The following is an 11,393-nucleotide window of genomic DNA, read 5'->3' as shown; positions in this document are numbered from 1 at the left end:
CATGTGCTCTCCTGTTATTCACTACATTTTGAGCAAAAAAATCTCAACCCTGTTACTTATTTGATCATAACGGTGTTGTGAGATTGTGATGGGGTTGCGTTCCTGTTGATGGGACATGATTTGGAAAGGCACACACCGGTCTATATAAGGTCCCACAGTTAACGGTGCATGGATACAGAAAAAAAAGTCTGCTGCATTAAAGGTTTGCAGAAGTACAGGTGCTTTGTGAAATTGTGAAACTCGTTGTATTAAATACATTCATTGCACACAGACTGAAGTAGTTTAAGTCTTTGGTTCTTTTAATTGTGATGATTTTGGCTCACATTTAACAAAAACCCACCAGTTCAGTATCTCAACAAATTATAATATGGTGACATGCCAAATCAGTTAATGAACTCAAAACACCCGCAAAGGTTTCCTGAGCCTTTAAAATGGTCTCTCAGTTTGCTTCACTAGACTACACGATCATGAGGAAGACTGCTGATCTGATAATTGTGCAGAAGACAATCATCCCTTCACAAGGAAGGTAAGCCACAAACATTCATTGCCAAAGACAAAAACCCACCAATTTAGCATCTCAACACATTAGAATACTTCATAAAATCAATTAAAAAAAATAATTTTTTTAGTAATTTGTTGGCCTTGTAGAAAGTATGTTGATTTTTACTGTACTTTACTTATATTTGCTTTAATTACGGTCTCAATTCAGTGTGGCATGGAGGTGATCAGTTTGTGGCACTGCTGAGGTGGTATGGAAGCCCAGATTTCTTTGACAGTGTCCTTCAGCTCATCTGCATTGTTTGGTCTATTGTTTCTCATCTTCCTCTTGACAATAGCCCATAGATTCAGAAGGGGTTCAGGTCTGGTGAGTTCGCTGGCCAGTCAAGCACACCAACACAACTTTTGATGCTTTTGGCAGTGTGGGCAGGTGCCAAATCCTGCTGGAAAATTAAATTAGCATCTTCAAAAAGCTGGGCAGCAGAAGGAAGCATGAAGTGCTCCAATTTCTTTGTAAACTTGTGCAATGACTTTGATTTTCGAAGAAAACACATTGGACCAACACCAGCAGATGACATTGCACCCCAAATCATCACAGACTGTGGAAACGTAACACTGGACTTCAAGCAACTTGGGCTATGAGCCTCTCCACTCTTCCTCCAGACTCTAGGACCTTGGTTTCATAATGAAATACAAAACCTGCTCTCATCTGACAAGAGGACTTTGGACCACTGGGAAACAGTCCAGTTCTTCTTCTCCTTAGCCAAGGTAAGACGCCTCTGACATTGTCTGTGGTTCAGGAGTGGCTTAACCAGAGGAATACGACAACTGTAGCCAAATTCTTTGACACGTCTTTGTGTGGTGGCTCTTGATGCCTTGACCCCAGCCTCAGTGCATTTCTGTGAAGTTCACTCAAATTCTTGAATCAATTTTGTCAAGTCAAGTCACCTTTATTTATATAGCTCTTTAAACAAAATACATTGCGTCAAAGCAACTGAACAACATTCATTAGGAAAACAGTGACAATAATGCAAAATGATAGTTAAAGGCAGTTCATCATTGAATTCACTGATGTCATCTCTGTTCAGTTAAATAGTGTCTGTGCATTTATTTGCAATCAAGTCAACGATATCGCTGTAGATGAAGTGTCCCCAACTAAGCAAGCCAGAGGCGACAGCGGCAAGGAACCGAAACTCCATCGGTGACAGAATGGAGAAAAAAACCTTGGGAGAAACCAGGCTCAGTTGGGGGGCCAGTTCTCCTCTGACCAGACGAAACCAGTAGTTCAATTCCAGGCTGCAGCAAAGTCAGATTGTGCAGAAGAATCATCTGTTTCCTGTGGTCTTGTCCTGGTGCTCCTCTGAGACAAGGTCTTTACAGGGGATCTGTATCTGGGGCTCTAGTTGTCCTGGTCTCCGCTGTCTTTCAGGGATGTAGAGGTCCTTTCTAGGTGCTGATCCACCATCTGGTCTGGATACGTACTGGATCCGGGTGACTGCAGTGACCCTCTGATCTGGATACAGACTGGATCTGGTGGCTACGGTGACCTCGGAACAAGAGAGAAAGAGACTTATATTAGCGTAGATGCCATTCTTCTAATGATGTAGCAAGTACATAGGATGTTATGGAAAGTGTTTCCGGTTCCGGTTTACCTAATTAATGCAGCCTAAAAATCCTTTAACGGATTTGGATAATAAAAGCATATTAGTATGTTATGTGTATGCCAGGTTAAAGAGATGGGTCTTTAATCTAGATTTAAACTGCAAGAGTGTGTCTGCCTCCCGAACAATGTTAGGTAGGTTATTCCAGAGTTTGGGCGCCAAATAGGAAAAGGATCTGCCGCCTGCAGTTGATTTTGATATTCTAGGTATTATCAAATTGCCTGAGTTTTGTGAACGTAGCGGACGTAGAGGATTATAATGTAAAAGGAGCTCATTCAAATACTGAGGTGCTAAACCATTCAGGGCTTTATAAGTAATAAGCAATATTTTAAAATCTATACGATGTTTGATAGGGAGCCAGTGCAGTGTTGACAGGACCGGGCTAATATGGTCATACTTCCTGGTTCTAGTAAGAACTCTTTCTGCTGCATTTTGGACTAGCTGTAGTTTGTTTACTAAGCGCGTTTACTAAGTTTTGCTTGACAATCCTCCATAAGGCTGTGGTTCTCTCGGTTGGTTGTGCATCTCTTTCTTCCACACTTTTTCCTTCCATTCAGCTCTCTGTTAACATGCTTGGATACAGCACTCTGTAAACATCCAGCTTCTTTGGCAATGAATGTTTGTGGCTTACCTTCCTTGTGAAGGGTGTCAATGATTGTCTTCTGCACAATTATCAGATCAGCAGTCTTCCTCATGATCGTGTAGTCTAGTGAAGCAAACTGAGAGACCATTTTGAAGGCTCAGGAAACCTTTGCGGGTGTTTTGAGTTGATTACCTGATTGGCATGTCACCATATTCTAATTTGTTGAGATACTGAACTGGTGGGTTTTTGTTAAATGTGAGCAGAAATCATGACAATTAAAAGAACCAAAGACTTAAACTATTTCAGTCTCTGTGCAATGAATTTATTTAATACAACGAGTTTCACAATTTGAGTTGAATTAGTGAAATAAATGAACTTTTTCACGACATTCTAATTTATTGAGATGCACCTGTATGTTGTCTCTGTTAATCTTAGTGGAAGAGTCCCCACCCCAAAGTGTAGTGTAAATTTTATTAATATCTGTTGGCAAACTGTAGGCAATTTTTTTTATGTTAAAAATAAAATGCAACAACTTTGTGCACTGATTATAATAATAATATATAAAAGATAAACATTAAGGAAAAGAAAAACCGTTGCTACATGTTAACTGTAGCTAAGTAATTAGAAGAGTTTTTCTGCTCGGTCTTTTGGAAATGCTAAGTCATTTGCACCTGATTCAAGCAGAGCTTTATTCACTGAACTGATAAAAGAATGAAAAGAGTTATTATTCTACTTTAGAGACAACTATTGCGCTCATTCATGTCCTGTTTATTAAACTAGGTCCACGGACTGGATAAAATAGCAAGGATCATATTTGTAACTGTTATCTGCACATAAACTCTAGATGGTGCTGTGGGATTAAATATCGTAGTTTAGATATCCACCTTGCTTCTGTTAACGGTTCCTCTGAATTAAGGATATTAGTGCCGCCACGTGTCTGCATGTTCATTCGCCTAACAGGCACGCAAGAGGTTTAAAATACAACTAATGAATTAACAATCAGTGAGGATTTGGTGCTTATACCATAATTTGATTTATTAATCTTTATTTAGGTTATTTTATGTAAAATATATTGAGATAAACTTATAATAAAATGAATTGCTTTTTAAGCACTTATTACAGCAGGAAGCAGTATTTCTGTATGCATGGAAAGTGCACATAATCCCGAAATGCAATGCGCTCGATTTGACCTTCACTAACTTTCCAACATAATGAAGGAAGCGCAAGTAATTACAGCTGCGATTTGACCATTTCACTGAGCCATAGAGTATGCAATTATTCCATTTCAAACAGCCTAGGTGTTTCCCTTTGGGCTGAACACCATTAATCCTGAAAACTAACTTAGTTACGACTTGCAATTTGCAGGTCATGCAATTTTCCATACTGCAGTAGAGAAACAAATACCTGTAGAGTCAGACCCTCACCATGCACCGAAACAGACTAATGCATACTGATGCCAAATAATCGAAAGCTGTATTCCATACAAGTTCATTAACAGCGAGTCTAGCTCTATCAGTTGTGGATCATGCTGATTACTACAGAAATTAACTCAATGGGACATGCACAATGTTTACCAGAAGAAATTTGAGTCTCGAATTTGTATTTAACCACTTACATGAACTACGAAAACTTAATTGGTTGTCCAAAACCAGTTGTGTTGTACTGTGATGTGTGGATACTACGGTTCTAGATTGACTAACATTAGCTGCGTCACCAATGTAATGCATATAAAGATTTGATCCTGTCAGGAATTTTAGTGCATATAAAAATTAAGGTAATGACTTAAAACTATTGGAAATCAACTATGCACAAATGGCTTGTAAGATTACAATATCTGAACATGTATTACTTAGCATTACTTGTTATTTAAGCCTTGTGGCGTTTGCATATTTACGGTTTGCTTCCATTACGAGTGCTTTATTTTGCAAGAACATTTTGCCACTTTTTTGTTTTTGAATAGAGATTACTCAAAATATTTTCTATGGTAATCAACAATGCAAATAATTGCAGTCCATAGAAGTTGACGTGTATTAAATTCATGGACCTCCAACTGCACAATTATAAATGTTGTTATAAATGAATCAATCACAAGCGTTTTACCAAGATTTAATGTACATTTATTCTTAACACGTGGAACATATAGTATAAAGATTTCATACGGAATTAATGATATTCATTAAGCCAAAAAAAGGAATTTACAACAAGTTTTTTTAGCTACATCATCTGAAATACAAATATGAATCCATAGCACTGGAATCGACTAAAGAAATCGCTAGGAAAGAGGGGAAACCAAACTTGTTACTGTATCTGTTCTGATGAATGATGATGAAATCATTTGGAGTAATGGACTTGTCTGGTTTGATATATGCCTCTAGAGCTTTAACTAAAGGAACTAAAATGTTATGTGCATGGGATCGCAAGGGCAGAAGATTGCATCCCTACAGTCAGAGATGTAAGGAGAGGAAGGTGGTAAATAAACACATGGCAATGCGCAATGAGAGATCTGTAGAGTGAAACCTTTAATTCGTCAAAGATTAAAAACGGTGAAGAGCGCCATAAGATGAGAGAGAAAGAAAAAGAGCAAAGTGTAATTTACAACATCATTATATACACTGCAGCCTGGACTGCATATCTAGAGCTCAAGACCAGTCCTAAGAGGTGATTTCTTTAAGGGTCAAGTCATACAATCGAGGGACAAAGAAGAGGTCGGGGTGTTGTAGGTTCACGTTACTTTGGGGGGAAAGCCATTTTTCCTCTCTCAACATGAACTAAAATCATCATTTTTAAAAACTACAGAATTTTGTTTGCTGCCAAGCCAGCATTAACTCAGTGTGAAACAGTATTGTTACAGTATGTTTACAGTTTTAAGGTGTACAGTACAGAAAAAAGTTCTACAATCTACTGCACAGGCCTCCCATTTACATGTCTGTCGATAGCCAGTGACCTGGTTCCTTTAGGGCTAAGCATATATAATCCAAGTTACAGCAATTAATACCACACACCAGAGTCTGAGAGTCCGTTTAACCTCAAGAACCAGATAATGGTCGCCTCCGTGCCCGTCCTCACCCTGAAGGTGAATACAGGCACAGGTTTTCCCCAAACTCACTGTAAACATGACAGCAACTTTGGTTACAGTTTCGTTGTATTTGTGTGTCTTTTTTTAATTTTAATTTTTCCTTAAAAAAAACAAGTCCATAGGGCAACGCACTCTTGCAGACGGGGATCTCGATCGGCACATCTGTGTTAGTTAAATTCTTATCCATACGTGTTAAATCCATCGCGACTTATATCCATCCTTAAGAGCAAAGCAAGGGTAGACAAGGATAGACAGTGGAATCTGAGGTGATTTTGCATAAATAAAAAAACAAAAAGAACATACAGTCAGTTAGTTTTGCTCTTAAATTTTCTCCACTCACGCAGACACACACACACACACATAAAAAAAAAAACGAGTGGGGAAAAACATGATCGCCCCCACGGCTGTCATGACTGGCCGATCCGAAAAAGTACGTCACAGATTACATGGGACACCAAAGAGTTCATGAGCGGGGACACTGATATGTCCAGTAGCCGTGACTCGTACAGCCTGAACTCTGAGTGGTTCTCTTCCACTTTGGCAAGAGCGTGCAGGGCACGGGCTGCCCGCCGCATCATGTCCACACTAGTGGGCTCGAAGTGCGCACCCTGTAAGTGCATCAACGAGCCCTGACTCTGTTGGAACTGGGTGGCTGCAAGACTGTCCTCCAAGAAGCCAAGAAGGTTTCCAACGCTGCTTTTCTGCACAGCAATAGCCCGGGCGGCGACGCTGTCGCCTTGCGCCAGGTTGGCTAGCAGCACCACCGCCATCTCCCGGCAGACGGGCACTTTGCGGTTGCCAACCATGCGCACGAGGAAGCCGTAGAGCTTCTCCAAACGGCTGAAAGGTGGCGTAGCCAGAATGAGGTCAACATTGTTATCCTGGATACTAAGCTTGCTGAGGGTTTCCAGAACGAGTCTCTGGGGAGACAGTGTCCCGTTGAGGCCCAGCGTGGGGAAGGGGTCGATCGCTTCCGCCGAAGGGCACACGGCCCAGTGGAGCAGGCCATCCAGCAGCGGCAGGCAAATACTTTCAGGGTAGATGGACAGGTCGAGCTGGCCTGAGATGTTCGCTAATGTGACCAAGCAGTTTTCCCGCAGAACTTCGAGACAGTCCCACCACCACTCATCTCGCTCACAGCTGACCCCTTCGTCTTCCTCTTCCTCTTTCTCATAAGTAACCGGGGCCTGCTTGCGTTCAGGATGCCAGTGGTGCAACAGCACCAGCCGGCCAAGCAACAGCAAGAGCCCAGGATGCTTCGACATCTCCAGATCATTGCCGGGAATGAAGGAAAGACTGCGAACAATGTTGGAAACGCAGACGCAGCGGCGGGCGAGAGAGTCCTTCCAATCTGAGAGCGTACAGAGCGGGGTCTCGTCCTTGCTGTGCGGCTCGTCCTCCAAGATCTTGATATTGCGACTCTGTTGTGCAAGATCGATGCCAAAGAAAAACATATTCTTCTCTTTGTCGCTGTCCTGGCTGCCTCGGACTGCTTCCTCTGTCAAGGAACCTTGCCGAGCCGAGAGTACGTCATCAATGGTGGCCGTTATACTCGTCGACGTGCTTGCTGTTGTAGTGCTTTTACCTTCGGACGATGGTTGGACTGGGGATGAGAGAGATTGTACTTGTTGCTGCTCTTCAATTGTCTCAGCATCCTTCGTAACTGTCCCCACTAGACGAGACACCTTCTTACGTGGCTCGACATTCACTGACATCCATTTCCGATGCTTCAAGAGCTCCATCCTGCTCTCAAAATGGGTTTGTATGTGTTCTGTGGTGTCTCCACCACCCACACTCCAATGGATAAGACCGCTATCAAAGGCTTGTCGCCTACCCAATTTACTAGCGCGCCCAATCACAAATGGGTCTTTTTTTCTCAATATCTTGATGGGAAGCTTGTCAAATTTACTAGCCTGCTTTGGCCTCTCCTGGGAGGCACAGGTGTCCTGCAATGGGGTGGATGATCTGAGATGATCTTTGCATGAAGTATCTTCGCCTTCCCTCTCTTCTACATCATTCTTGTCATTGGAATTTTGGTCCTGTGTGGACTCGTCTTTCTCTTCCTTGACCTGGACCTGTGACATCTGCACAGCGTTGTTCTCTAAATCTTCATCATCATCCTCGTCTTCCTCTTCCATCTGCTCTGCCTCTGGCCCCTCCTCATCAGACATCTCTGGGTCAATGGCATCTGGGTCAATTAGCGTACGTTGCCCAGGGTCTCCAACCTCGTAATCTTTCAGGATGCCAAAGATCTCAATGAGGCACCTTCGGAAATACTCAACAATGAGCTCAAGGAAGCCAGAAAGCTGCAAGTGGAAGATAAAGAGAAATCAGTCACACTAGTCAATCAACCTGAACTATACCTAGTGATTTGGTCTATACATTTTACTCACCTGGTTCAGATTAAAGTTAGAAATGCTGTTGTCGTCATAAAGAAGAATATTAATGGTATCCAAAGCCCAAGTGCTCTCGGCTAACAAGCCTGATTTGAGGGACATCATGACTCTCCAGGCTTCTGGTGTTCCTGAAACCAAACAAAAGCCAATTTTAAGACCACCCCACAAATGGATTGGGGCACAATTATTCACAGGAACACTACCATGAGCCTCTTACCAATATCCTTCATGGTAAGCCGACGACGTGGTTTCAGAATGGGCTGCGTGGCCTCTGCTGAACCTGGTGGGAATGCCATGTCTCTCCGAAGCAGAGGGGGCTGCACTGGCACCTGGGCAATGTGTGATGCAGGAACTGGAGGACCAGCCTTCTGGATTTTCATCCCTGTGTGCATGTATGGAGACTTACTGGGTGAGGTCCTGTTCTCCATTGGTCTTGGCATGGGTGCAGGGCTAGACACTTGTGGAATGTGGTTCTGGGAGGACTGAAAGTTGGGCTGAAGAGGTCTGGCCATCGGTGGCCCAGAGGCTCCAGGCCCATATGGGGGCTGCCGCTGGTTAACATGGCCAGCCCAAGGTCCCTCGTGGTTCATGCGCTGATCTGAAGGCATCATGTCTTCAGAACGATTCATGCCATGGTAGCCTTGACTTTGGGAAGGGACACCAGGAGGCCCCTGGCGATTGTGGTAGTTTGGGTAGTTCATCTCATTACGCCCAGGCCACATGGGACCTTGGGGTCCATCGGGGACTGAAGGGATGGAGCCACTCATGGAGCTTCCCATCATCTGTGGTGGTATGGAGGGTTGGGAGTTTGGACCGCCTGCATTAGGTCCACGATCTCGCCCAAAACCAAAAGGAAACTGGCTCTGTGGGCCTGGTGGGCGTCTGTCGGAGCCTGGATAGGCATTATACTGGTTATACATATCTGGTTGGGACTGGGGTACAACTGGGGCCTGGGGTCCCTGCTGCTGACCACTGAAAGGGTACATGTCCACTTCATGACGCTTTGCAGGAGGACCGTAAACACCATCAACTGGTCTCTTCTGTGAGTAATTCTGTATTTGAGAATTTTTTTTTTTTTAATTTTAGGCAGTGCCACACCTAACGATATAATCATTTTAAAAACATTGTGTTGCACTGACCGGTTGCTGTTGTGGGTACATTCCTGACTGTTGGTTTGGGTATGGTCCACTAGGGGGAGCACCTTGGCCAGGGTATTGATTACTGTAAGAATCAAGCCTGTAATCCAAAACATACAGCCAGTTTTAAGCAAGGCCAAAAAGCATGGACGCTCAATAGGAAGTAGCAAACAATAAAAATAAGCATTCATGAAATTGCAGTTTAAAGTATATTTAATTAAATGCTAACCTCTGCTGCTGTGGGGGCCGGTTGGGTGAGTACATCCCTGCATCTGAAGGCATCATGTTGGGCTGTGGACCCACACTGACATCTGGGCCCATACTTGAATCTGGTCTGTGAGGGGAAAAAGACAAACGGCGTTTGAGAATCGACAACTGAAGACTCTACTCCTTGGTTGGGTTGTGGTTAAAAAGTTAAAAACATTGCAAAGTTACAATAACATTCAATATTAACACTCATCAGATTTCTGTATTAGTGGGTTGCTAAAATTAACTCACTGCCTAAACTTACAATAAAAGGTAAAAACTTGAAATAAATGCTCTCACCTTCTCTCATATCCTGGACCATATGGGTACTGTTGTCTTTGACCCATCTGGATATTTCCCATAGGTCCTGGAGGGCCTCGGTTATATTGTTCACCCATGCCACTGTTTGGGCCTTGACCTGGGCTCATGAACTGCTCACCTGCTGAAAACGTAAGCAGAGAGTCACACTGAGTATCCTCGTTTGTATACTAAAATATCAAATACAACCAATGATTCTTATCCATTGAGTTATTTACTATATCCCAAATCATTAAAAAACACAATCTATACTTAAAAGTATAACTAGTAAATAATATTGGTTTGAAATAACATTTCTTGTGGGTTCTCATATCAAATCAGTCACTGGGTTGTACAAAAACTTTTAAAGAGCAGACAATTTGAAAGCTCGAAATGTTAATGTCGCAAAGTGCATACAAACTGAACAGTAATAAATTTGGCTCAATATTATGATAGCATTATTAGATAAATTCATAGGAGAGATCCTTAAAACTCCACTGTAAGGATATGACCAGAACAGTCACCTTTTCTCATACCACCAAAGGGGTCTTTATTGGGCTCATAAGGCCCCATGCGGCCCATCATGTCTGGTCCACCCATACTAGGCTGATAACCTGAATTAGGGGTAACAGAGTTACGTCTTGAAAAAGCTGGATCCCCACCGTCAGCAAACGGATCCTGTAAATTCACACTGCTCCTGTGAAAGAAAGATAATGTCAGATATACTCTATAAAATCATTCTGAATGTCCTGTCCCAAAACTGAGAGGCACAGCATTGAGATGTACCTAGGACCAGGCATGGGCGGCATCTGAGTGTGCGGTGTTGAGGCAGGTGTAGGGGGCTTCAGGTCTCCCCCTTCAGCCATAGAGCTGCTGGTCGACTGAGGCGTCTGAGGACCCTGTAACGATCCTGACCCAGCTGGGAGAAAAAAAAAATGATTGGATCGATCAGTCAACAAATCCTAAAGGAGGTTTAGGCGACGTCATATTGTGTCTAGTAAACCCTGTGCTTTAATAAGAACCACAAACCAGAAAACCAAATTCCCTATCCACACAGCTTTAATTTAAACATCAAATACCTTCCGACTGCCTGCAATTGTCGCTTTCGCAGGACTTTCACATAGAGCATGCCAACACACAGCGACACGCTTTCGAGGAAATGTGCTGAGCTCGGCTCATTTGGCAACCTTCCCCTGCATGAAATCATGCTGCTTTTCCTGCCGCTTAATCTCATTTGATGACTTTTCCCCAACGGTGACACAGGGAGAGGTGCTCTGCCAGTTAAGTGCTCAGAGATTATCATCCTTCGGTTTAAAGCTCCATATCCTAGCATGACATGGTCTCCATTACTAGCACTCAACCAGCAGCTAACAAAACACTTTTACCACACATGTAAGTACTTAGTCATGTGTTGAAGAAGAGACGAGGCAATCGGCTTAAGCCTGACATCATGCGTCACTGTTTCTGGTTCCAAATGCTGTGTCAGAAGCTAAGTAAGAG

The 11,393-nt window shown here is 43.0% G+C and overlaps 1 protein-coding gene across 4 annotated transcripts in view; it reads right to left on the bottom strand.

Annotated features, from left to right (window-relative positions):
- Window positions 1-5,237: 5,237 nt before the first annotated feature.
- Window positions 5,238-11,393, bottom strand: part of arid1ab (AT-rich interactive domain 1Ab) — a 59,258-nt gene continuing 53,102 nt past the window's right edge. For 3 of the 4 annotated variants that reach the window (XM_059510043.1, XM_059510045.1, XM_059510046.1), the window contains 8 exons: window positions 10,680-10,812; window positions 10,418-10,590; window positions 9,897-10,038; window positions 9,580-9,684; window positions 9,354-9,450; window positions 8,432-9,266; window positions 8,212-8,342; window positions 5,238-8,124 (listed from right to left, as the gene is read on the bottom strand). In XM_059510043.1, the coding sequence (XP_059366026.1) occupies window positions 6,226-8,124; window positions 8,212-8,342; window positions 8,432-9,266; window positions 9,354-9,450; window positions 9,580-9,684; window positions 9,897-10,038; window positions 10,418-10,590; window positions 10,680-10,812 (3,515 nt within the window). In that variant the 3' untranslated portion in view covers window positions 5,238-6,225. The remainder of the gene's footprint in view (window positions 8,125-8,211; window positions 8,343-8,431; window positions 9,267-9,353; window positions 9,451-9,579; window positions 9,685-9,896; window positions 10,039-10,417; window positions 10,591-10,679; window positions 10,813-11,393) is intronic. The other variant, XM_059510044.1, reaches the window with a different exon arrangement.

This window comes from Carassius carassius, chromosome 25 (genome assembly GCF_963082965.1).
Source record: "Carassius carassius chromosome 25, fCarCar2.1, whole genome shotgun sequence".
NCBI lineage: Eukaryota > Metazoa > Chordata > Actinopteri > Cypriniformes > Cyprinidae > Carassius > Carassius carassius.
This window is presented reverse-complemented; position numbering and strand designations above follow the sequence as displayed.